General features: G+C 41.2%; 1 protein-coding gene across 1 annotated transcript; it reads left to right on the top strand.

The window, feature by feature from the left end:
* The first annotated feature begins 285 nt into the window (after positions 1 to 285).
* On the top strand, positions 286 to 25,925 carry LOC149189100 (toll/interleukin-1 receptor-like protein). The gene is made up of 4 exons (XM_089410126.1): positions 286 to 833; positions 958 to 1,130; positions 25,588 to 25,714; positions 25,826 to 25,925. Exons 1-4 carry the CDS (start codon positions 286 to 288, stop codon positions 25,923 to 25,925), a joined length of 948 nt encoding a protein of 315 aa, XP_089266252.1.
* The last annotated feature ends 1,438 nt before the right edge of the window (positions 25,926 to 27,363 follow it).

Below are 27,363 nucleotides of genomic sequence, written 5' to 3'. Positions count from 1 at the left end.
ACTTCATGCTTCCACCGTTTAGATTACCAGATTACGGTATTAGTTCACTATTTATTGCCACTTGGTTTTCTCAAAGGAAATAAGAACCTCAAGTATTCAACTACAAATCAAAGTTGTTTTGTTTTCAATCGTGTGCCCAAATATTGAGGTCTTGATACCACAAAAGCTGCAGCTGATAGCTTCTCTACTCTCCTGAATCGTTCATAGACAAATATTGAAGCTGAACTCGCATTCTCAATCTCTGCCAAATATATTCGATCTTGGTTCTTTGTTATTCTGTATCCAATGGCACCTGATAACTTCACATCCTTCGCATCCACCTCCAAAACCCCCTCCCATGATGACACCAATAACTATGTGTATGATGTGTTTCTAAATCACCGCAGTCCTGACGTAAAGAAAGGATTCGCTAGTCATATCTACCACCGGCTTAAAGAATTTGGATTATTAGTTTTTCTAGACCAGAAAGAATTGCAACGAGGAGACAACTTGAATCCTCAAATCGAAGGGGCTATTCAAACAACCTCTGTTCATGTAGCCATATTTTCACCAACTTATGCTCAATCAAGATGGTGTCTCCACGAGCTCGTACTGATGAGGGAACAAATGTTGAAGTCGGGGTCAACAATAATTCCAGTTTTATACAAAGTCGAGCCCGCAGATCTTCGGTGGACGCGCGGCGGAGATCGAGTTTATGCTAGAGATTTGGGCGTGATTGAAAGGAAGAGAGCATTTGATTCTCAGGAACCACGGTACGACCCCAAGACCATAGAAAAATGGAGGAATACTCTTTCTGTTGTGGCAGATATAATCGGTTTTGAGCTGAAGGACAAGTAAGACCCTCCAATTCTCCCTACTATTTGAGTTTTGTACTTTGCTGGCTTCATAAGTATATCACAGATTATTTATATAGATGTTTCTCGTTAGTCGATTAACTGTAATTTGAATATTGTTCAGGGAAGAATGGCAGCTCGTCCACGAAGTCGTCCAACAAGTTGTGAAAAAGGTTCCCAAACCACCTTTGAACGTTGCCAAATATCCTACTGGCCTCGATGAAAAAATTAATGATGTGGACTGGACATTGTCACTTCAGCGGCAAAGCGAGAAGGCTACAGTTTTGGGAATTGTAGGTCTTGGCGGGGTCGGGAAAACTACCCTGGCTAAACAATTCTTCAACCGAGAGAGATCAAATTACGATCGATCTTGCTTCTTATTTGATGTCAGATCCACATCTTTGCCTTCCCTGCAGAGTAGCCTTCTTAAGGATCTGATTCAATCGAGAGTAGCAATGAAAACCCTAGCTACTAAGGAAAGAAGAGTACGATTCTTTCAACAGAGAGCAGAGAGCACACACTAAATGCACTTTTCCTAAATCATTTTTCACATGCAGTCTAAATGCAAATGCACATGCATGTATTTATTTTTCCGTTTCCTTAATGTGAGAATGCCAAAAAAGGAAAAGTAAGTACAGATCTGAATTATTTTCTCCAAAGCGACACTTCAACAATCTCTTTTCAAAACGAAAGGAAGACTAAGATGACACTTTCAATTTCGAATGGAAAACTGCTTTTGACACTTCAAATATTGACAATTCAAATCAAATACAATGGAAAAAGTACAATCGACTATCTAGAAGAGGAAGACTTTACGACACTCTTCTTTTCGACTCAAAATGACAGTTACGACACTTCTTTGCATCGAAAATGACAGTTCGATTTTAGCTACTCTTGACAAAGGAGGATTGTAAATGATGAAAAATACATAAAAACATTCACAAATCCTGATCAATAGATGCTGAATAATGTGAAGGAAGATGGCTTCAGCAATGATATACTGATCATAAGCAGCAAAACTACTGAATAGAGCTGAAAACAAGGAGGAAAAAACCAAATTCCAGAGAGAGACACAATATCATTCAGTCATCGCACCTGTCCTTCAGGGAAACAGGGATGCATCTCACCTGCAACACACGGGAGGTGCGATGCATACAGGCTGCCAGTTACAGAGAGTGCGATGGGCCAGGGAACGAAACTGAGTTTGGTTTTTGCTCAAAATTTGCAGCTAAGTTCAATGATTTAGGCTGAGCTATGATAGACAGTAAAAACAAAGTACAGGGGTATGATCTTATGAGGCTATTGAGCTACCACAAGGGAACTTAGGATGTTTGCAAGTTAGATGTTCAGTTCATAAACCAACCCAGAGATTGACTGAAGCAGCGTTGATCTACTTTGCAGTTGCATAGCAAAAGCAGTTCGAAGGCTAGCTGGCTTAACTTCAGGCTCCGTCTGTAGTTTATAAAGCAAACAAACAAACTATTCGCTCCCCAGTGGAGTCGCCATTTTTTTCCGGGAAAACTAATGTCTTTTCGATCTGCTAGTCCCACTAAGACAGGTAGCTATCTTAGAAACAAACAATTCAAAGTGCTTCAAGATTTCCTTTATGTATGATAGATAAGAGAGAAGCAAAGAGGACCAACATGTATCTTCCGCTTGGCTCCTTGCTTGTTTCCTCTCTCCCTTGATAGAGATCGCCACTCTTCTCCTACTTGTCCTGCTTTAGAGAATACCTGTAGAGGCAAAGCAACAAAACACTATCAAAGCATCTCGATCTATGATATCATAAACAATGTAGAATCAGAAATACATTGACCATACAATTGCATCTACAAATAACAAGATTCACAAATACACGATTATATGGAGGAAAACTCAAAGAACTTTATTGATAGTAGAAATAGAAGAGAGGATTACAACCCAGCTGTCTGATCCAACATCATCCTCCCAGCATGAAAGCCCTCTTCACCTCATGAAAAGCAAGATCACTCAACAATACAATGTTTTTTCTCAGAGAGAAACCAACAACACTTCCTTACAAATTATAAAATTCCAGCCTCTAGATCTCTCAGATGAGGGATCCATTTATAGATGTTTGCAGAGGGGTGAGTCAGCTTCTGGGTTTTTGATTAGTGTCATTTCACTGATAGTTCTTGGTTCCACCTGGAGATTTCTTTGATCTCTTACTCATCCCTGGGCGAATTCAGAGAGGCAAGTGTCATATGAAAAGTTTCTAGAAGATTCTTTGTGTTTCCACTTAGCAAACTGTCTCTGCCATTTGTCTACTCTCGCTCATCGCACCCCACAAAAGGCTATTTCAGTATGCATCGCACCTGGCTAGTGTAGCAGCCAGTATGCATTGCACCTTGACCATGGAGCAATCTGTATGGTCCAGTTTTGGCCAGTTCTGAGTGGTTTTTTAGGTGTAACTTCTAGGAAATGATGTAATCAGTTGACCATGATTCTCTAGGGTGTGAAACGACACTTTTAGGGGTTTAAGAGCCCTTGGTTTGTCGACATATGTGATTGGGGTTGCAGTGCCCAAATATGTCTATAACAACACCCAGTGCATAACACAACACCATACATACTCTTAAATCCAGTGTATAACATGGCACAACACATATACGTACACAATGTACATTACAAGACATACATCGGAACACAACATGAGACACCACAAAATGCATACACATACACCTGAGATACAACATAACTCATATGTCTATACTCAATGTACACCACCACACAATTGATCCAAGTGGATATTGGTGGCCACCTGCCAAGTCCACTTGGACCCCCACCATTGTTTTTTTCAGCTTTTCAGTTTCCTTAATTGTAGCACAACTTACTATTTTTAGCAGTTTTTTGGGTCTTGAACTTCCTGAGCCGTTTTGAGGCCCTAAACGATATTTTTTGGGAAAACGGGGAGCAACATTGGTTTATGGACCGATGTTTCTCTTCCCAAAGTTGTAGTTATCGGATAGATCTTTCTAACAAGATATTGTGCGCGTCAAACGAAGATCATATGCCAAAGTTACGACCCCAGGAAGTTGATGTACCAATTTACCCAAACGGGGCCTACAGTTTGGCGTTTCATCTTCTAGGGTTAGGTTTTTTTATGTTTAGGGTTTTCCATTGTTTCTCAACAATAAATAGACCTTCAAGCCTCATTGTAACACTGTTTAGAGGCATGTAGTCGCCACATCTCTTCTCAGAGATAAGATAACATCACCGTAGCTGGTTTATTTACATTCTATTGGAAAGCATATTTCAGTATTTTACATTAATGAAATGAAGTATTATTTCCACTGCATCTCTGTATTTATGGTTATCTCTGTGATTTGTTGCATTTCTGTTTAAATCCGGATCAGTGGTATCAGAGCGGTCTGCTTTTTCTCTGTTTTTCTATGCATGTCCCCAACGAGGTCGGGATATAGGGAGGTAGGGCTTGACCTGGTCGAACCTTTGCAAGACCAGCCTCGTAAATCTCGACAGCCTCCCATGGCGGATGAAAAAAAAGATGAGGGGGCACGAGATCCTATCAAAATCTTGCTCGAAGAAGCTCCTGAGTGACAAAGGAATGCGATGATGGACAAATTTTCCCAGATCCTTCAGCGGCTACCCAGGGGCGACGCATCGACTTCCAACAACTACTTTGGAAATGCTACACTGTTTAAGGTACAAGTTAATTTTGAAATCCCCATATTCGAGGGTAAGATAGATGCAGATGATGTCGATAAATGGTTGAATCTGCTAGAGGGTTATTTTTCTGTTCATTATTTTTCCAGTCGGGAAAAGATTATTTTCGCTCTTCTCAAGGAAGCCCCCCTCGTCAAGGACTAGTGGGAAACCTACTGCGAGCAGAAGGATGAAAGTATAGTCTCACTATTTTCAGCTGCACCCACTTGGGATTCATTCTAGGATGCCATCAAGGAGCTGTACTACCCTGTCGGAAGCTATGAGGATCAATACATAAAGTGGACCACGCTGTGGCAGGGGAGGGACCAAGACGTGCCAAAGTTTACCAATATTTTCCATACCCTTCGCACAAAGTTGGGTATCAAGGATTCGGAGCAGCATTTGGTACTCAAATACCATGGCTGCCTGCACAAGTACATCCAGGAAGAAATAGAATTCCTGAACATCCCCTCACTCGGCACGACATACCGATATGCCGTCAAGGTCGAGCAAAAGTTTAAACAGAAGAAGCGAGACTTTGGATCTGCAAATTCGAAGCAAGGGAAATGTGCCCCCAACTGCAGAACAAAGGACAAAGCCAAGGCGAGGCGGCCCAAGACAACCCGTCAAAGCTGCAAGCAAAGAACAGCGCCGTGAAGCCAAAAAAGGACACGGGAAAGTGGCGTGAGTTCCATAAGAGCTCCACCCATAACACAAGTGAGTGTCGGGCCAAGCAGTCACTGGTGGATGAGCTAAAGGTTTTAGAATCAGATGCATGTTCCGACTCTGAGTCAGAACCCGACAAGGGGAATGGAAAAGGGAAGCAGATTATCGATGCAGAGCCCAACGCCAATGTTGCCACCACGAAGATACAGAAGGAGGAACCTAAAGATCCAGAGGAGGAGGAGCGTCTCTTCCACTCCCAGATGTGGGTAAAGGGCTCCCAGCTACAGTTCATTGTCGACTGCGGAAACCAAAAGAACCTCATTTCGGCAGAGGTCGTGAAGCGGCTGGGCTTACCGACAATAGCACATCCACAACTGTACACCATCGGGTGGCTTCACCAAGGACAGGATCTTTGCATGAGCCAGCAGTGTCGCCTCCCATACAACATCAAGCCCTTCACGGATGAGGTATTGTGTGACATTGCTCCCCTTGAAGTTTGTGATGTATTATTAGGACAACCATACTTGTGGAAATGACATGTTGTGTATGAATCAAGGCCTCGTGTTGTTATTGTTACTTTGGGAAATAAGTTGTACAGGATATTGGAGGTAGCACCGCCTACCACCATCTCTTTGGTTACTGCAAAACAATGCAGTAAGCTCATTTCCAAAACCAGGAAATTTGTTTTCCTGATGATATGCCCTCAAGGAAAAAAGAAGATAGTGGCCACGACCTCCAGACAGGGCCCCTCCGCACGACAACTACAGATGGACAAGGTCGTGGAGGAGTACGAGGACATCTTCACCTTCCTCATAGGGGTTCCTCTGCACTGTCAGGTCAAGCATTCCATCGATTTGACCCCAGGTGCGTCGCTGCCCAATGGACCAATCTACCAGCGCTCCGTTTTGGAGAACGATGAAATCAGAGGCAAATTCAGGAGTTACTGCAGAAAGGTCACATACATCCGATTTCATCGCCCTGTGGGAGCCCGATCATGTTGGTATAGAAGAAGGATGGGACTTGGAGACTTTGTATTGACTATCGGGCGTTGAACAAGATCACTGTCCGTAATAGGTACCCGATCCCACGGATTGATGACCTCCTAGATCAACTGAAGGGGGCAAAATATTGCAGCAAGATCGATTTGAAGTCAGGATATCACCAGGTACCAATCGAACCCTCCGATGTGTGGAAGACTGCCTTCAAAGCCAAGGAGGGCCTTTTCGAATGTTTGGTTATGCCTTTCGGATTGACAAATGCTCCTGCAACCTTCATGAGACTAATGAATGACATCTTTTGGCCATTCACCAACTCATTTGTGGTGGTATACTTGGATGATATCTTGATCTTTAGCCAGAGTTGGGAAGAGCACCTCCACCACATCCGACAGGTTCTCCAAACGCTGTGGCAATGCAAGTTATGTGCCAATTTGGAGAAATGCACTTTTGGCATGACCTAGGTTCAGTATTCAGGATACATTATTGATGAACAGTGGTTGCATGTGGATCCATCCAAGATCCAAGTCATTTGGGATTGGCCATCTCCAACCACTCTGACAGAGCTCAGTAGCTTTCTAGGTCTTGCCAACTTCTACCGGAGGTTCGTGTTGGGATTTTCTCATATCACTTGGCCCTTGAGTCAAGTCACCAAGGGAGGAGCGAAAGCAAAATTATTTTGGTCTGAATCTTAACAGAAGGCATTCACAGAGTTTAAAGATTGCCTCTACACGGAACCAGTGCTTGCATTACCAGACTTGCAACAACCATTTGAGGTCGAGACAAATGCCTCTGACTATGCTATTGGGGCAGTCCTTACTCAACACAGGCATCCAGTGGCATATCACAGTGAGACACTTTCAAACACAGTCTAGAAGTATCCCACTTATGACAAAGAGATGTATTCCATTATGCAGGCCCGTCGACAATGGAAGCATTACATTTTGGGGAAGGAAACGGTCATCCACACAGACCACTGACCCCTATAGTTCATACATACCCAAGGGAAATTGCAGAATGATCGCCATCAGAAGTGGTCCACATACCTGCAATAGTTCCATTTGAATATCAAGTATAAGAAGGGTGGCACCAATAATGTTGCAGATTGCCTTAGTCGACCATCGATCATGGCGTTAACCACCGTGTTCAACTCTTGTGGGCACGAGACTTCTGATTGGCCACTTCTCTACAAAAGTGACCCAGAATTCGGCACACATACCAGACACTCTTAGAGGGTCAGCATGTTCCAGATTTTCACCTCCAGGATGCCCTGTTATGCCACTTGGGTCACCTTTGTGTTCCTTCAAGCGAGTGTGCCAAGATGATTTGGGAAGCACACTATAGTCGGGCTGCTGGGCATTTTGGGGTCGAGAAAATGGTGGCAATACTGCAGAAGTATTTCTATTGGCCGAATCTTCGACAGGATGTCGGGAAGTACACCAGATCATGCACTACCTGCACCATTACCAAACCGACCATCAAGAAGCAAGGCCTCTATACCCCGCTGCCTACCCCTAGTCGACCATGGGAATCCATCTCCGTGGATTACATGTCATGCCTTCCTTCCACTAAGCATGGAAATGACTGCGTTTTGTGGTTGTTGACAGGTTCTCGAAGATGACCATTATGGCAACCTGCAAGAAGAATATCACAGCAAAAGCCACTGCTAAACTCTTCTTTGAACGAGTGTGGGTACACTTTGGGATCCCATAGTCTATCATCTCAGATCGGGATAGTAGGTTCCTCAGTACATTTTGGTCCAATCTCTGGTCGATGCTGGACACCAAACTCACTAAGTCCACAACCTTCCATCCTCAAACTGATGGCTAGATAGAGGTTGTCAACAGGATGATCGTACACATTCCGTGCATGTATGTTATGAAACCAGCTCACAAAAAGATAGAAAATAGAGATCCACGCCTTAGAATTCAGCCTCTTCGAGGGGGCAACCTCCTTTACATTACATAAATGAACAATTCTTGGATGATACAAATGAAAATACCTCCCTTCTATATATAGGAGTCTAAGTGGTCCCAATACAATCAAAGCCTACATAACAATAATATTGTAGGGCACAAAAATAACAATAGTGGGCTTCTATGTGGCACAATAGTAACAATATGGGCACTACATGGGTACATCAATATAAATAAGGGGTATAACTACAATAGTAATGGGGTAATCACTAGTATTATAGGGACCCAACATGCCCCTCTCCTTCAAAAAAGTGTTGTCCTCAACGCTTGAGTAGTTCAGGATACTTTTGCATAAAATTCTCATCCTCCCATGTGGAATCTTCAGCGGATAAGTTCTTCCACTTGATAAGGTACTCTGAAATTGATCGATTTCGTAGCTGTCGAGTTCTTGTTTCTATAACTGCTTCCGGTTCCAATATAATTTTTCCTTCTTCGTCAAGTTCTGGCAATATTGTTTGAACTGGGAGCTTGTCGCCTATAACCTTCTTTAAGCATGAAACATGGAAAACTGGGTGCAATCGAGAAGCTGCAGGAAGCTCCAATTTGTATGCCATAGTACCAATCTTTTGCAACACCTTGTACGGACCATAATACTTTGGTGATAATTTATTATCCTTCTTAGCTTGCTTGAGGGACATTTGCTTATATGGTTGTAGCCGTAGGAATACCCAATCACCTACATCAAAACTTCTTTCACTGCGATGCTGATCTGCCTGTTGTTTCATTCTATTATGTGCCAACACAAGGTTATCCTTTAAGAGTTGGAGGACTTGTTGTTGATGTTCGATGTGATGTTCCACTGCCTGAACCTTAGAATTTTCTCTTAAATATGATGTGATGGATGGTGGTTGATACCCATAAAGTGCCATAAATGGGGTCATTTTTGTTGCTGTATGAAAGGAAGTGTTATACCACCATTCAGCCAGAGGCAACCATTTGACCCATTGTGTCTGTTTATCAGATACAAAGCAATGAAGGTATCCTTCCAAACATTTGTTTACTATCTCAGTTTGCCCATCAGATTGAGGATGATAAGATGAGCTATGAGCTAACTGAGTACCAAGACAAGAAAATAATTCTGTCCAAAAATTTCCAGTGAAAATGGGATCTCTGTCACTTACAATAATCTTTGGGTTTCCATGTAGCTTTTGAACTGTTTCCATAAATGCAGTAGAAACTGTACTGGCTTTAAATGGATGTGATAATGCACAAAAGTGTGCATACTTGGTAAGTCTGTCAACTACCACCATGATGACACTCTTTCCCTCAGACTTGGGTAAACCTGTGATAAAATCCATTGAAACCTCCTCCCAACGTTGGCTTGGAATGGATAAAGGTTGTAATAGACCCGGTGTCTTAATTGTTTCAACTTTATTTTGCTGGCAAACCAAACATTCCGCCACAAACTTTTGAATATCTGATTTAAGGCCATCCCAAAAAAATTCCTTCTTAACCCTGTGGTAAGTTTTTAAAAATCCTGAGTGCCCTCCTAAGGGAGAAGTGTGCAATTCCATAAGAATCTTTTGTTTTAGCTGGGAATTCTTACATAGGTATAAGCGATCTTTGTACCATAGCGAATCATTTTTCCAGCTAAATGTATCAGAAGTACTGGAATCTTGTTGTAGCTTTTGAATAAGTGCCCACACTTCTTCGTCGTTCTTCCATTCCTCCCTTGCTTCGTTTATCCAATCTGGTTGGATAATAGAAATGGCACACAACAATGCTTCCACATCCTCATCCTTTCTTGAGAGTGCATCTGCCACCACATTTTGCTTCCCTTTTTTGTAGATGATTTCAAAGTCATAACCCAACATCTTTGTGACCCACTTTTGTTGCTCTTCAGAGGATAATCTTTGTTCTAAAAAGTATTTAAGGCTATCATGATCCGTTTTTACCTTGAAGTGTCTTCCCATTAGGTAGGGTCGCCATTTCTTAAGTGCATGGAGTATTGCCAACATTTCCTTCTCATAAATAGCTTTTTTTAAAAACTTTCCCTTGATTGGACGACTTTCAAAAGCAATGGGTCTTTCATCTTGCATTAGAACAGCACCAATTCCATTTCCTGAAGCATCACATTCCACAATAAAGGTTTTTGTGAAGTCCGGCGTAGCTAAGACCGGTGCTTGGCACATTGCCTCTTTAAGATGTTCAAAGGCCTTTGTTGCTTCTGAAGTCCATGAAAATGAATCTTTCTTCAATAATGTTGTTAGAGGTGCTGCTATTCTCCCATAATTCTTAACAAACTTGTGATAATACCCTGTCAACCCAAGAAATCCTCGCAGATGCTTTATGGATGTGGGGATTTTCCATTCCTTAATGGCTTTAATTTTGCTAGGGTCTACCTTAACTCCTTCATGAGATACAATATGACCCAAATATTCCACCTCCTGGACTCCAAAGAAACATTTGGATCTTTTTGCATATAATTGTTTCTCCTCCAATAGTTGTAACACCCTGTCAACATGTTCAACATGATCCTTCCAAGACTTGCTGTAGATTAGTATATCATCAAAAAATACTAACACAAATTTTCTAAGGAATGGTTTGAAAATTGAATTCATCAAACCTTGAAATGTTGAAGGTGCATTGGTAAGGCCAAAAGGCATGACCAAAAATTCATAATGACCCTCATGAGTTCTAAATGCTGTTTTCGGAATGTCTTCAATCTTCATTCTAATTTGATGATATCCCGAATGAAGATCCAACTTGGTGAAGTAAATTGATCCATGCAATTCATCCAGTAATTCATCAATAACAGGAATGGGGAACTTATCTTTAATAGTGAGCTTGTTGAGCTCCCTATAATCTGGACACATGCGCCATGATCCATCCTTCTTGTGCACCAATACTACTGGAGCTGAGAAAGAACTTTGACTCGGTTGAATTATACCAGCCTCTAGCATTTCTGCAACCATACGTTCAATTTCACTTTTTTGGACATATGGATATCTGTACGGCCTGATGTTTGGAGGAACACTTCCTGGAATCAGATGAATAGCATGATCATGATCACGCATAGGTGGGAGACCTTTGGGAGTCTCAAATACCTTGGAATGATTGTCCAGGACTTTTTGGAGATCTGGAGAAATAGATGATTCCAATGTGGAAACATCTAGTGAACATAATTGTGCAATTACACCTCTTTGCTCCTTTTTTAGAAGCTTTGTCATTCCATTAGAGCTGATTATCTTTCCTGGTTTCCCTGCAATACCCCTTAATTCAACTTCCTTTCCTTCCACAGAAAATTTCATGAAAAGTTCTTGAAAATTAAAAGCTATTGTACCCAAGGATTGTAGCCATTGGACTCCTAGTACAACATCAGCACCTCCCATTGGAATGGAAAGCATTGGGCTAGTCAATACATATTCTCCCATGGATAGCTTGATATTATGGCACTTTCCGGAACAATTTATTGTTCCTCCATTTGCAATCATCACTTGACACTCTGGAGCTGGATATAGGAAGCAATTCAATTCTTTTGCTACCCTACAATGAATAAAATTGTGGGTGCTTCCTGAATCAATCAACACTATTACCTTTTTCTTCTTGATTTGTCCTTCTATCTTGATGGTTTGAGGAGTGGTAATTCCCGCCAATGCATTACAAGATATGGTCGGATTTATTTGTTCTTCATCTAGGCTTTGTTCCTAGAATATATCCTCTTCTTTTGACCTTTCTTGCTCCTTTTCTTCTTCCTCTTCACAATCTATGTAGAATAATTTCTTCTCAGCACATTTATGACCTTTTGTGTATTTGCTATCACAATTGTAACAAAGCCCTTTTTCTCTTTTTTCTTCCAATTGTTGTGGTGTCAACCTTGTAGGTTGTGGAAGACTATGGGCAACAACACTTCCTTCTTTATAGTTGTGAATGGTATGCTTCCTAGTTGCCATAATTTTGCTTTCCATTTTTCTTGCTAACCTGAATGCCTTCTCTAATGAATCAGGTTCCCAAAGGCGCACATCATGTTGGATATTATCCTTTAAAGACCCTATGAACACATCAATCCTATGATCTTCTGGAATATCTTTTACCCTTATGTTCAATTTTTGGAACTCCTCAATGTGCTCCATTATTGAACCCTTTTGTTTGAGACTTATCAATTGGCTAAAAAAAGTGTTGCTTTTTGTATCCTCATAATGTGCTATTAATTCTTCCGTAAAAATGGCCCAAGTGATAAATGGTTTACGAGAACAAAGCCATTGATACCATACAAACTGATTTGGTTCCAAATATAAAGTTGCCATACGTACCTTTTGTGTGTTTTGCACATTATTGAGATCGAAGAATTGCTCCATTTGTAATATCCATGTGGCGGGATCCTTGCCATCAAACTTCCTCATATCGATTTTTGGAACATGGTGAGTCTTTGATCCAACATTAGAGTCTATGGAATCATGATTAACATTTCTTTTGTTCTCATCATGAGTTTCCTTTACTACCTTTTCACCATTAGTGACCCTTTCTTGTAGCAACTTCTTCAATTCTTCCATGTTTGTATTCAAATCTATCTTCAAATTTGCCATCGAATCCTCCATCTTAGCTTCCATGCCCTTTATCTTAGATTCCATGCCATTTACCTTAGATTCCACGCCACTTATCTTAGCTTCTGTTAGCTTTTGTGAGCGTGACATTTGTTGCACTTGTTCCTGTAATCTTGATATATCATGTAGCATTTCTTCCTCTTCTTCATGAGTCATGCTAGAGCTTTCAGGTTCCTTACTAGGTGTTTGCATTTTCTTTCCTCGGGGCATCAGTTACCGATAATAATGTTTTACTATGCCCTTTCAATTCCGTTAAACCAAGCTTACACAAAAATTAAAAAAAACACCTTTTTTCACTTTATAGAAGCCTGATATTGAATCTGATGTATCTCTGTAATTTCGGATCATCCAATTCTGAAATTGCTACCTGTAGTAGCCTTCTACGTCCTCTTTCCAATGCCACAATTCTGAGCCAAATTGGATTCTCCAAGGAAGAGTTATGTGAAACCTCCCACGGTGACTTGCTTTTAGACTGGTTCAGTAGAGCGAAGTTGTACGACGTGCCCCGAGTCACTGTTTCGACCTTTGGATCTGAAAAACACCCACAAGAAACTACAGTCCGTCCTCTTTCTGTAACTTCTTACGAAACTTCAATCCGATGCTCAGAAAGAAAGTTATGACGATTTTCCCCAGGTCACCTGTTTTGAGTGTAATTCAGGAGTCATCAAAAAGACCAACTTCCTGAGATCATATATCTGAAAATATCACGCTAAAAGCTCTGAAATTTTGACCCAAGGTTCAACGCGATGTCTTCTCAAATGGGTTTTTTTTGCGACTTCTGAAACGTCACAGAAAAACAGTTATAGCGAAAATGCCACGATGACCTGTTTGGAGGAGCGAAACCCTAGAATCCAAAGCTCTGATACCAAATGTTATGAAACCAGCTCACAAAAAGATAGAAAAGAGAGATCCACGCCTTAGAATTCAGCCTCTTCGAGGGGGCAACCTCCTTTACATTACATAAATGAACAATTCTTGGATGATACAAATGAAAAACCTCCTTTCTATATATAGGAGTCTAAGGAGTCACAATATAATCCAGCCGACCTAACAATAATATATAAAGCACAAAAATAACAATAGAGGGATTCTATGGGGCACAATATAACAATATGGGGGTAATGGGTACAACAATATAAATAAGGGGTATAACTACAATAGTAATGGGGTAATCACTAGTATTATAGGGACCCAACATGCCCCTCTCCTTCAAAAAAGTGTTGTCCTCAACGCTTGAGTAGTTCTGGATACTTCTGCATAAAATTCTCATCCTCCCATGTGGAATCTTCAGCGGATAAGTTCTTCCACTTGATAAGATACTCTGAAATTGATCGATTTCGTAGCTGTCGAGTTCTTGTTTCTATGACTGCTTCCGGTTCCAATATAATTTTTCCTTCCTCGTCAAGTTCTGGCAATATTGTTTGAACTGGGAGCTTGTCGCCTATAACCTTCTTTAAACATGAAACATGGAAAACTGGGTGCAATCGAGAAGCTGCAGGAAGCTCCAATTTGTATGCCATAGTACCAATCTTTTGCAACACCTTGTACGGACCATAATACTTTGGTGATAATTTATTATCCTTCTTAGCTTGCTTGAGGGACATTTGCTTATATGGTTGTAGCCGTAGGAATACCCAATCACCTACATCAAAACTTCTTTCACTGCGATGTTGATCTGCCTGTTGTTTCATTCTATTTTGTGCCAACACGAGGTTATCCTTTAAGAGTTGGAGGACTTGTTGTTGATGTTCGATGTGATGTTCCACTGCCTGAACCTTAGAATTTTCTCTTAAATATGATGTGATGGATGGTGGTTGATACCCATAAAGTGCCATAAATGGGGTCATTTTTGTTGCTGTATGAAAGGAAGTGTTATACCACCATTCAGCCAGAGGCAACCATTTGACCCATTGTGTCTGTTTATCAGATACAAAGCAACGAAGATATCCTTCCAAACATTTGTTTACTATCTCAGTTTGCCCATCAGATTGAGGATGATAAGATGAGCTATGAGCTAACTGAGTACCAAGACAAGAAAATAATTCTGTCCAAAAATTTCCAGTGAAAATGGGATCTCTGTCACTTACAATAATCTTTGGGTTTCCATGTAGCTTTTGAACTGTTTCCATAAATGCAGTAGAAACTGTACTGGCTTTAAATGGATGTGATAATGCACAAAAGTGTGCATACTTGGTAAGTCTGTCAACTACCACCATGATGACACTCTTTCCCTCAGACTTGGGTAAACCTGTGATAAAATCCATTGAAACCTCCTCCCAACGTTGGCTTGGAATGGATAAAGGTTGTAATAGACCCGGTGTCTTAATTGTTTCAACTTTATTTTGTTGGCAAACCAAACATTCCGCCACAAACTTTTGAATATCTGATTTAAGGCCATCCCAAAAAAATTCCTTCTTAACCCTGTGGTAAGTTTTTAAAAATCCTGAGTGCCCTCCTAAGGGAGAAGTGTGCAATTCCATAAGAATCTTTTGTTTTAGCTGGGAATTCTTACAGAGGTATAAGCGATCTTTGTACCATAACGAATCATTTTTCCAGCTAAATGTATCAGAAGTACTGGAATCTTGTTGTAGCTTTTGAATAAGTGCCCACACTTCTTCGTCATTCTTCCATTCCTCCCTTGCTTCGTTTATCCAATCTGGTTGGATAATAGAAATGGCACACAACAATGCTTCCACATCCTCATCCTTTCTTGAGAGTGCATCTGCCACCACATTTTGCTTCCCTTTTTTGTAGATGATTTCAAAGTCATAACCCAACATCTTTGTGACCCACTTTTGTTGCTCTTCAGAGGATAATCTTTGTTCTAAAAAGTATTTAAGGCTATCATGATCCGTTTTTACCTTGAAGTGTCTTCCCATTAGGTAGGGTCGCCATTTCTTAAGTGCATGGAGTATTGCCAACATTTCCTTCTCATAAATAGCTTTGCTTAAAAACTTTCCCTTGATTGGACGACTTTCAAAAGCAATGGGTCTTTCATCTTGCATTAGAACAGCACCAATTCCATTTCCTGAAGCATCACATTCCACAATAAAGGTTTTTGTGAAGTCCGGTGTAGCTAAGACCGGTGCTTGGCACATTGCCTCTTTAAGATGTTCAAAGGCCTTTGTTGCTTCCGAAGTCCATGAAAATGAATCTTTCTTCAATAATGTTGTTAGAGGTGCTGCTATTCTCCCATAATTCTTAACAAACTTGCGATAATACCCTGTCAACCCAAGAAATCCTCGCAGATGCTTTATGGATGTGGGGATTTTCCATTCCTTAATGGCTTTAATTTTGCTAGGGTCTACCTTAACTCCTTCATGAGATACAATATGACCCAAATATTCCACCTCCTGGACTCCAAAGAAACATTTGGATCTTTTTGCATATAATTGTTTCTCCTCCAATAGTTGTAGCACCCTGTCAACATGTTCAACATGATCCTTCCAAGACTTGCTGTAGATTAGTATATCATCAAAAAATACTAACACAAATTTTCTAAGGAATGGTTTGAAAATTGAATTCATCAAACCTTGAAATGTTGAAGGTGCATTGGTAAGGCCAAAAGGCATGACCAAAAATTCATAATGACCCTCATGAGTTCTAAATGCTGTTTTCGGAATGTCTTCAATCTTCATTCTGATTTGATGATATCCCGAACGAAGATCCAACTTGGTGAAGTAAATTGATCCATGCAATTCATCCAGTAATTCATCAATAACAGGAATGGGGAACTTATCTTTAATAGTGAGCTTGTTGAGCTCCCTATAATCTGGACACATGCGCCATGATCCATCCTTCTTGTGCACCAATACTACTGGAGCTGAGAAAGAACTTTGACTCGGTTGAATTATACCAGCCTCTAGCATTTCTGCAACCATACGTTCAATTTCACTTTTTTGGACATATGGATATCTGTACGGCCTGATGTTTGGAGGAACACTTCCTGGAATCAGATGAATAGCATGATCATGATCACGCATAGGTGGGAGACCTTTGGGAGTCTCAAATACCTTGGAATGATTGTCCAGGACTTTTTGGAGATCTGGAGAAATAGATGATTCCAATGTGGAAACATCTAGCGAACATAATTGTGCAATTACACCTCTTTGCTCCTTTTTTAGAAGCTTTGTCATTCCATTAGAGCTGATTATCTTTCCTGGTTTCCCTGCAATACCCCTTAATTCAACTTCCTTTCCTTCCACAGAAAATTTCATGAAAAGTTCTTGAAAATTAAAAGCTATTGTACCCAAGGATTGTAGCCATTGGACTCCTAGTACAACATCAGCACCTCCCATTGGAATGGAAAGCATTGGGCTAGTCAATACATATTCTCCCATGGATAGCTTGATATTATGGCACTTTCCAGAACAATTTATTGTTCCTCCATTTGCAATCATCACTTGACACTCTGGTGCTGGATATAGGAAGCAATTCAATTCTTTTGCTACCCTACAATGAATAAAATTGTGGGTGCTTCCTGAATCAATCAACACTATTACCTTTTTCTTCTTGATTTGTCCTTCTATCTTGATGGTTTGAGGAGTGGTAATTCCCGCCAATGCATTACAAGATATGGTCGGATTTATTTGTTCTTCATCTAGGCTTTGTTCCTGGAATATATCCTCTTCTTTTGACCTTTCTTGCTCCTTTTCTTCTTCCTCTTCACAATCTATGTAGAATAATTTCTTCTCAGCACACTTATGACCTTTTGTGTATTTGCTATCACAATTGTAACAAAGCCCTTTTGCTCTTTTTTCTTCCAATTGTTGTGGTGTCAACCTTGTAGGTTGTGGAAGACTATGGGCAACAACACTTCCTTCTTTATAGTTGTGAATGGTATGCTTCCTAGTTGCCATAATTTTGCTTTCCATTTTTCTTGCTAACCTGAATGCCTTCTCTAATGAATCAGGTTCCCAAAGGCGCACATCATGTTGGATATTATCCTTTAAAGACCCTATGAACACATCAATCCTATGATCTTCTGGAATATCTTTTACCCTTATGTTCAATTTTTGGAACTCCTCAATGTGCTCCATTATTGAACCCTTTTGTTTGAGACTTATCAATTGGCTAAAAAAAGTGTTGCTTTTTGTATCCTCATAATGTGCTATTAATTCTTCCGTAAAAATGCCCAAGTGATAAATTGGTTTACGAGAACAAAGCCATTGATACCATACAAACTGATTTGGTTCCAAATATAAAGTTGCCATACGTACCTTTTGTGTGTTTTGCACATTATTGAGATCGAAGAATTGCTCCATTGTAATATCCATGTGGCGGGATCCTTGCCATCAAACTTCCTCATATCGATTTTTGGAACATGGTGAGTCTTTGATCCAACATTAGAGTCTATGGAATCATGATTAACATTTCTTTTGTTCTCATCATGAGTTTCCTTTACTACCTTTTCACCATTAGTGACCCTTTCTTGTAGCAACTTCTTCAATTCTTCCATGTTTGTATTCAAATCTATCTTCAAATTTGCCATCGAATCCTCCATCTTAGCTTCCATGCCCTTTATCTTAGATTCCATGCCATTTACCTTAGATTCCACGCCACTTATCTTAGCTTCTGTTAGCTTTTGTGAGCGTGACATTTGTTGCACTTGTTCTTGTAATTTTGATATATCATGTAGCATTTCTTCCTCTTCTTCATGAGTCATGCTAGAGCTTTCAGGTTCCTTACTAGGTGTTTGCATTTTCTTTCCTCGGGGCATCAGTTACCGATAATAATGTTTTACTATGCCCTTTGAATTCCGTTAAACCAAGCTTACACAAAAATTAAAAAAACACCTTTTTTCACTTTATAGAAGCCTGATATTGAATCTGATGTATCTCTGTAATTTCGGATCATCCAATTCTGAAATTTCTACCTGTAGTAGCCTTCTACGTCCTCTTTCCAATGCCACAATTCTGAGCCAAATTGGATTCTCCAAGGAAGAGTTATGTGAAACCTCCCACGGTGACTTGCTTTTAGACTGGTTCAGTAGAGCGAAGTTGTACGACGTGCCCCGAGTCACTGTTTCGACCTTTGGATCTGAAAAACACCCACAAGAAACTAAAGTCCGTCCTCTTTCTGTAACTTCTTACGAAACTTCAATCCGATGCTCAGAAAGAAAGTTATGACGATTTTCCCCAGGTCACCTGTTTTGAGTGTAATTCAGGAGTCATCAAAAAGACCAACTTCCTGAGATCATATATCCGAAAATATCGTGCTAAAAGCTCTGAAATTCAGACCCAAGGTTCAGCGCGATGTCTTCTCAAATGGGTTTTTTTTTGCGACTTCTGAAACGTCACAGAAAAACAGTTATAGCGAAAATGCCACGATGACCTGTTTGGAGGAGCGAAACCCTAGAATCCAAAGCTCTGATACCAAATGTTATGAAACCAGCTCACAAAAATATAGAAAATAGAGATCCACGCCTTAGAATTCAGCCTCTTCGAGGGGGCAACCTCCTTTACATTACATAAATGAACAATTCTTGGATGATACAAATGAAAATACCTCCCTTCTATATATAGGAGTCTAAGTGGTCCCAATACAATCAAAGCCTACATAACAATAATATTGTAGGGCACAAAAATAACAATAGTGGGCTTCTATGTGGCACAATAGTAACAATATGGGCACTACATGGGTACATCAAAATAAATAAGGGGTATAACTACAATAGTAATGGGGTAATCACTAGTATTATAGGGACCCAACAATGTACAACACAAAGCATCCGCACACATGGGACGAGATCCTCCCCTATTTTCAGCACAACTATAATCGGGCTCTTCATAGCTCGACTCGCCACAACCCTTTTCAGGTGGGCTTGGGATTCCAGCCACTATGTCCCATTGATGTGGCCATGCCATTTGCAGCTACTCACGCATATTCGGCTCATGTCCAGTCCGAAACAGATAAGGAAAACAACTTCATTGAGCACATCCAACATATTCGCCAGCAGGTCCATGACATTCTGGAGAAATCAAATGCCAAGTACAAGCAGCAACATGATCAACATCGGGTGCCACACAAATTTCAGGTGGGCAACAAAGTCTAGTTGCATTTGCAAAAGGAACGCCTTACTGGAGCCTATCGGAAACTCAGACCACTTTGATATGGTCCTTACACCATTACCAAGGCTATGGGAGACAATGCATTTGAGCTCAACATTCCCACATTCCTTAGCCTGCACCCAGTGTTCAATGTGGACTGCCTTCAGCCATACTTTCCACCATTACTAGACACATCGGACATTGCAAAACAACTCACACCCACAGAGTTAAATCCAGATTGCATGGAACAAGCTGCAACTGATCGGATCATGGACACACAAATCAAGCAAACTCTCTAACAGAATATCCAACTGTATCGATTTGTCAAAGTAGGCCAACTCCTTCACCAGGGCAAGTGGCTCACCAGGGACCAAGTTCAACAGAAGTTTCCTCATCTCATGGAGGAACTCAATGCAATGGGAACCATTGCTTCCTAAGGGGGGAGGAATGATCCAGGTGGATATTGGTGGCCACCTACCAAGTCCACTTGGACCCCCATCATTGTTTCTTTTAGCTTTTCAGTTTCCTTAATTGTAGCACAGTTTACTATTTTTAGCAGTTTTTCGGGTCCTGAACTTCCGGAGCCATTTTGAGGCCCTAAACGATGTGTTTTGGGAAAACTAGGAGCAACATGGTTCCAAGGACAGGACCATGTTGCTCTTCCCAAAGTTGTAGTTCTTGTTAACACCCAGGTTGTTCCCTATGACTCCCAAGGGAATACGGTCGGGGTAACCACTAACCAATCTTTGGATCACTGTTTCTAGCCAAACTGTGATCAGAGAGGGCTCTCTCTTTATGATTTGTCTCTGTTATGATGGTATTTTAGGCTAGGTATTATGCACAGGTTTTGTTTATGTTTTGGTTGAAGAGTTTCTTTCAGGTCTTGTGATGTAGTGTTCAAAGAGTCAAATATCATTGGGCAATGGAGTCTATGGCTGTAGGTGTCTAGAAACCTTGAGGTGAATTGGTGAAACTTACAGGGCCATTTGGATACTTCATACAACAAAATTTTTTATTTATAACATGAACAGGTGAAACAACCAGTGAAAGCATTTAAGAATTTTCACTAAAGTATTTAAGAATTTCCACCAAACTAGGTATGAGAAACGGATAGATGTCTCAGGAGCAAACTTGAATCCCTGGGAATGTCTATCACTGCAAAAGATATAGTTTTAAAGTGCAGCAATTAAGAATTACATTTCATTCACTGTATCTGAAGAAAACATGGATAATAGCTTAGATTGAGTTCAGGGTAATCAGTGATTAAATCCTGGAACTATTCTTCTACTTTGCTATTAAGTGTAAAACATTTAAACAATAAAAGAGAACAAAAGACTCGAAAACATGTAATACAGAGGTTTAAGAAAAACTTATTGTTTTATGAAACACTCTGGAATCCTGCAACATTCACCATTCATCACAATGCATCAAGGTATGCCAAGCTTCGGAAATTTCATTCACCCTTTGTATTATTTCTCTGAGAATTTTACAGCAAGTGAGATCCCCAAAATGAAAATAACAACAACCCCTTAAGCTTATGTGCGGGGCGAATATATACTTACAAAACTTACAAAAATATCTGAGTTCTAAGTTATCTCAGACTTAATATTCTCACCAACTTTTGAGATATTATTATCAGAAATTTATTACAGCATTGAATACAAAATAAAGGCGTCTTGATGTTCTGTCAGAAGATATTTTGGCTTTTGGGAGCTGCTGAGTCGGTTGGGATATTTTGATCAAATGCTGGAGAACTCGACTTTATAGCTCGTGCGCTGTATTTTTGGGTCTGCCACCTGTGATTGTGATTGCTGCTGTGGTGACTAAATAGCCCTGCTGAGTTGGCTCAGCATCTGTCTTTTCCTTGTAGATTTATCCACCAAAATTATGCCTGTGCATGACTGCTTCATAAACTGGAGAAAATTAACGCTACAGGTTCTGGCTTGATAAGATTATCTGTGTCAAATTCCTCCAGACTTCCTGTGTGGGCAATTGGTGCTTCATGATTGCCTCCATAGTTTCATCTGCTTCTGTATACTTAAAGAAATTTGGTGGTGCATCAAACAGGTGATCAATTTCATTCATAATAAAAAACAAGTTGTCCACCCTATCATACAAATTCTGCCCTGATGCTGGCCCTGTTTCTGCTGAGGTACTGGGTTGTTTTGCAATTTGTGCTGCAGCATGGGCATCAACCCTTTTGATGTAGTTTTCCAGGGTGAGCAGTCTTCCTACACTGCTTAATATGCTGGGGAGGCCTCTGTTCTGTAATGCCAGGAATCTGTCCAGGAATTTGTTGATTTCGGTCTGCATATCCTGTGTTCTCCTCTCCAGCGTTCCAACTAGGCTTCGTAGTGTCAGGACTCTTTTAACTACTGATATTGTCTCAGTCTTGTTAGCAATTCCCATGGTAGCTAGTTGAGAGCTAGTTTTGTTATTTAAAATATTGATCATTCTGCTGGCAGCATCTGGCATGTGGCCAAGGCTTGCTCTAGCTCTGTGTATTTCCCTGTTTGCCTTTGTAATGAGTACTATTTGCTCATCCATAGTCTCAATATACTGCCACTGATTGGTGATGGACCGACCAATGTTACCCCAGAGGACTGCTTTTAACTCTACTGTTACCTTTTCTAGTGAGAGCTCCTTTTCAAGTTCAGTTATCCTCTTCTTTAGAGCTTTTACTTCTCGTTCCTTTGCAGCCTCACTCTGCTTGCTCTTATCAAGTCTTTCATTTACTTTAGTCAAAGATTTTTTGACTTCATCAAGCTCTTTCATTTGAGACTCAAGAACTTGGATTTCGGCTTGCAGCTTCTGCATATCCAGACTAGGAGTCTGCTCTGTTGTTGGTGTAGCTGTTGCTGTAGTTGGTGTTGTAGGCCCTGTCTGTTGAGGAGGAGGAGTAGTTGTTGGAGGGGCTTCCTCAAGATTGATTATTTCAGGAGGAGGCTGGGAGGTTTGGCCCTCTTCTTTTTGCTTTAATGCTGTCTGTAGTGCTGCCTTTGCAGCTTCTGATTCTCCTAGTTTGTCTTGAATCCGAACCAGCTCCTTGTACAGAGATATCATTAGATCTGTGGCATCCTTTTCCAGCCTTTGCTGGGCAACCTCATCTGTTTGCGGATGGATGGTAGCTGGGAGCTTGATTTTCTTTCTTAAGGCCGCCATGTCTGCATCCCTTAGCTTCAACAGTTCTTGGATACCTTTAACATCTTTAGGATCATGTCCTATTTCTATGATTACATCTTCCAAGGACTTGATTCTGTTGTCCTTGGCTTGTGATGATGCTCTCTCCAATTCCAGCTGAGAGGCTGTATTATCAAGGCTGCTTTTCAATTTGTAATTTTCCAATGTTTCATCTGCCAAGGAGGCATACACCATTTCACCAGTTTGTTTATGCAGTTCGATTTTATCCATAGGGTGTATGTCTTTGGCCAGAATCTCCATGTTGGTTCTCAGGTAATCCGAGGTAGATTGGGGATGCAGAGTTGTGGGCATGAAGTGACTCATGATCATTTTGCCTTCACTTACATCAAATGCAGACATGAGTCTTTGCTGATTAGTGGGAGCCAGGTTCAGCAAATGATTGTACAGCTGTATTTTAATAGGATCACTCCTCCTTTTAATGTCAATAAATTGTTGTTTGATGCTTACCTGTCCTTCTCTGTGCTGGCTGGAGGAGCTGACCTCTCCTCCTATAGCTCTATCATGTTCATGCTGGAATGAACTGGCTGAAACTTCTCCGCTGGGTGGGCCCATGCCCATTGCTTGTCTTATTGCTATGTCATCCTCTGGAAAGTCATTTAATCTTTGTCTTTTCTCTCCCTGATTGATGGATGAAGTCAGGGGAGTCTCTCTATCTCTTTTCCTGGTTAAGTCCTCCTTTTGTGGGGTTTGGAGGACCGAGGTATCAAAAGTAGTTTCTGCCCTAGGAGGCACTATTTCCTGAGCCTGTTGCTCAGTGGAACTTGGAGCATCAATCACTCTTTCTTGCTGCAAGGGCTGTTGTTTGTTATATTGTACCTCTTCTTGCTGCTGCCCTTCTCCCTGCTGCTCCATTTCTTCCTCCTGCTGTAGCAATGTCTCCACTTGTTCTTCTGTCAATGGAGGTGGCTGCTCCACCTGCTTCCCTTTATCTTTGCTGGCTGTCTGCGGTGCTTTCCCGGCAGTTTGCTGCTGTGTTGTTGATGATGTAGCAGCTGCTCCAAGCTGCTTTTTGTACGAGAGGGGAACCTGTCCACAAGTTTCTAAGTCAGCTTCCTTTTGAATATTTCTAGCCTCTCTCTCTAGTAGCTCTTCATCAGTAATTTCCTCTTCTAGGGTACCTTCTTCCCAACTTAATGCATTGGCATACTGTTCAATCTCAGGTTGTCTCTTGTGTGCATAGCTACCCAATTTGTATTTTATCCTCCTAAGGGAGACAAAATGATTGGGGTCATAGGGTATCCATTCAAAGCTAGTTTGCAGTCTGAGGCCCTCTAGGATATTGTTTGCCTCTTTCCACCCCTCCTCTTTTCTGTTGTATAGGAAAGGACCCAGCTGGCTCCTTACTTTTAACTGTGACTTCTTGTTCTTGCTCTGAAAATGGAGGTAGTCTGAGTTCCCAAATTGTCTGAAATATTCCAAGGCAAAAAGCCTCATGGGGACATACCTTGGCAACCTAAAAGGGTTCAACTCACAGCCATATATTCTGATGACTGTGTGGTTTTGGTAGAGGTACCAATTACCAATGCTATAGGATTTATTCAAATGGAGAATTCTCCTCATGTCATCAGTTAGTCTTGGAGGAGGAATACCATGCAATACTGTCATGGCTGGATAAATGAATAAGTCAATGAACTCAGAGTATGTGTAAGGTGATACAGAGGTATGATGAAAAACAGAGGTCCAGAACACCACTGACCTTGGATTTCCCTGGGCATTGAGTTGCTTCAAAGGAAAAGAGAAGGTGGCTGGCTGATAAAACAAGAATAGGTGGTATATGTATGAGGTATACCTGAATAGTCTTTCCCTCTTCAAGTTCATAAACTGGTCATGGATTTTATCCGCAATGTATGTAGCATAATCATAATGTACAGCTGGGGGCTTACCAGGAGAGAATAGAGAGAGCATTGCCATTATGGTTTCATCCACATCCTTCATTCCCTTGAATCCTAGGGCATAGCTGATCAAATCCACTAACATCCTGCCCAATTCATTCAAGTACTGATATCCAATAGGAGGAGTTCTGACGGATTCAGAGCCTGGTTTTACAAACAGCTGATTGATTTTAATGAGTTGGTCACTTGACAGCTTGCTCCCTTTCTTTATCAAATTCTGAATATGGAGGGGGGTCAATTGCTTGGCAGTATGGAAGTGCAGCATCTCATTTATACTCTCTGGGGTGATATGGAACAGGACTGAGCCTGTGGGGCTGATGACAACTCTTTGGCTTGGGTCATAGCATTCCTGGCAGCTGTAGACCAACTCTGGCATAGGATTTACCTGGGGGAGATTGTAGATGGGCAAGTTTGAGTCCCAAATCCCCAAGATGTCTGCTCCACTCAGGTGCTGGGCTTTCAACTCATTCAGCATCTGAATATTATATTTGGAGCCCATAAGAAACCAGTCCAGCATTTGATAATCCATATCTCCCAGGGCTTTCCATTCTAATTCCTGGTGAGGAGCGTTGAGGGGCTTGATATTCAGAGCAATAGGAGTGTCCATGGTTTTCTTTAAGCTCAACAACTGTAAGTGAACGGCTTAAAAGGATTAGCACAGAACATAAGTGATTTTTGTAAAAACAGTTTGAGTTTCAGGTACCAGAGGAGGAATTTATACAACAGCAATTGAAATACTGTTTATATCAGGAACAGGGCTACTGTCTGGTCTCACTATGTCCTCTTCAGCAGGTGAATTCAGTAAACAAAAGTTTTTGGGAATGCGCAGAGAATACCCTTTTTTTAGTGAAAATACAGGCAACAAGGCTCAGCTGGCGTTTTTGGACTTCACACTTACAAATGGGGTATATACAGAGGGAAATGGCTGCTGAAATTATGAGTTTTATCGTCTTTTTAGCCCTCTGAGTAATTTTATTTTCAACTGCAGGCGTATGGAGGATAGAAAACGGAAAATACCTGGTAATTCACGAGCAGAGGTCGTGCACGCGTGCAAGGTTGGTGCTGTGGAGGTCGCCTTGGTCAACTGAGCAGGTTGGCAGATTTCAGGACGTAAACGGTCATGCAGAGGAAACAGTAGAGAAATGGATAAAAAATGGAAAGAAAAGGCGTTTTTTGGCTTAATATGGGCTTTTTACGATTTTGGCGCTTTTTTAGTGATGACGTCAGCATGACGTCATTGGTGACGTGGCGGTATGCTGTTGGTCCATGGGGGATGGTGCGGTGGCAGCCACGTCAACGGCGAGGTGGACAAATAACGGAGACAAGGACAAGCGGACGTGACGTGGCGATATGATGTTGGACAACGGTTGGCGGTTAGGACCGTAGCGGTTACGGTTAAGGCTAGCCGCTACGGTCTCTCGGGGCGGTTTGGGTACGGTCCCGGAAGTGTCAGGCCTTGCTCCGAGAGCCTTCATCGTGCGACGCGTGGACTGGCCCTGACGTGACGCAACGTCACGTTCTCGGGCGCTAAAGGTCCGCTGCGGGGGCTGCTCCGATATCACTGTGGATCGTCGGATCCTTAGGATCTGATCCGACGGTGGGCGGAGCAACAAAGTGCTCGGGTTATATGCGCGGGCGGAAAACTTCAGTTTATGGGTTTTTTGTAAGGTTTTTTCAATGTATTTCAATTAAATTGAACCCGCGCGCTGATGCTTGGAATAAACGCCAAGGGGGGTTTTGGACCTTGGTAATTTTTGCAAAGAGGGTTTAGGGGTGAAAGGGGTTTTATGTGTATTTTCAGCAGAGAGACTGTGAGGGTTGAGGGAGAGGATTTCTGCTCATAACCAGAGGTCAGAGCACATCCAAGACAAGGTTGACCACAGTCCCAGGTGGACTGAAGTCCCCTTAGACCATTTACTTGGCTATAATGCCAAAAGGAGAATATGTAGATATTGCTGGGATTTATACACCATGGTGTTTAATACTAGTAGGGGAAAAGGTAATATAGGGGATTTACATAGTAGAATTAGAGTTAATATGGATGAGAGGGTGAGTGGAGGGGGAAACCATTTAAGTTTATGTGAAACAAACTTGGTTTTGAGAGTAGATCAAAATGAAAAGATTTTTAGACAAGAAATGTGGCTTTTAAAGATTAAGAACCACCATGAAAACTTAGTCATTTTCATGAATCTAAGCTGATGGAGGAATGTTAGAAATGAAATTGGAGGGGAATGAGGGAAATTAGTCATGCTTCCTGCTGTAATTTGATGGAATTAACCACTTTGTCCATTGATAGATTTTGCCTTGGCAAAACACCTTTTGACATATGTGCAATGGTGAAAATACCCTTTCTGCAACCACAACTGCTTACCCAGCTATTTTCCTAGCATTTTTTGTTTCTCCTTGGAGGGTGCACTTGGACTTGCAAACCCTTACTTGCCTTTTCTTTTCATTGGCTTTTTCTTTATTCTTTTCTATCTACTTCTACCCTTATCTCTTCCAAGGTCCCAGATTGAGCTGTTGGGA

The sequence above is a fragment of the Pinus tabuliformis genome, chromosome 3_1, assembly GCF_031772625.1.
Source record: "Pinus tabuliformis cultivar Carrire ecotype Pingquan chromosome 3_1, CPIR1, whole genome shotgun sequence".
Taxonomy (NCBI): Eukaryota; Viridiplantae; Streptophyta; class Pinopsida; order Pinales; family Pinaceae; genus Pinus; species Pinus tabuliformis.
The sequence above is the reverse complement of the archived record's forward strand: the minus strand, read 5'-3'. Positions and strand labels throughout refer to the sequence as shown.

Coding starts and splice junctions, on each gene's coding strand:
- LOC149189100 (XM_089410126.1), top strand. CDS start 286: ATGGCACCTGATAACTTCACATCCTTCGCATCCACCTCCAAAACCCCC. Junction 1,131..25,587: donor TACAGTTTTGGGAATTGTAG/GTCTTGGCGGGG, acceptor TGTTTATATCAG/GAACAGGGCTACTGTCTGGT. Junction 25,715..25,825: donor GGCAACAAGGCTCAGCTGGC/GTTTTTGGACTT, acceptor TTTCAACTGCAG/GCGTATGGAGGATAGAAAAC.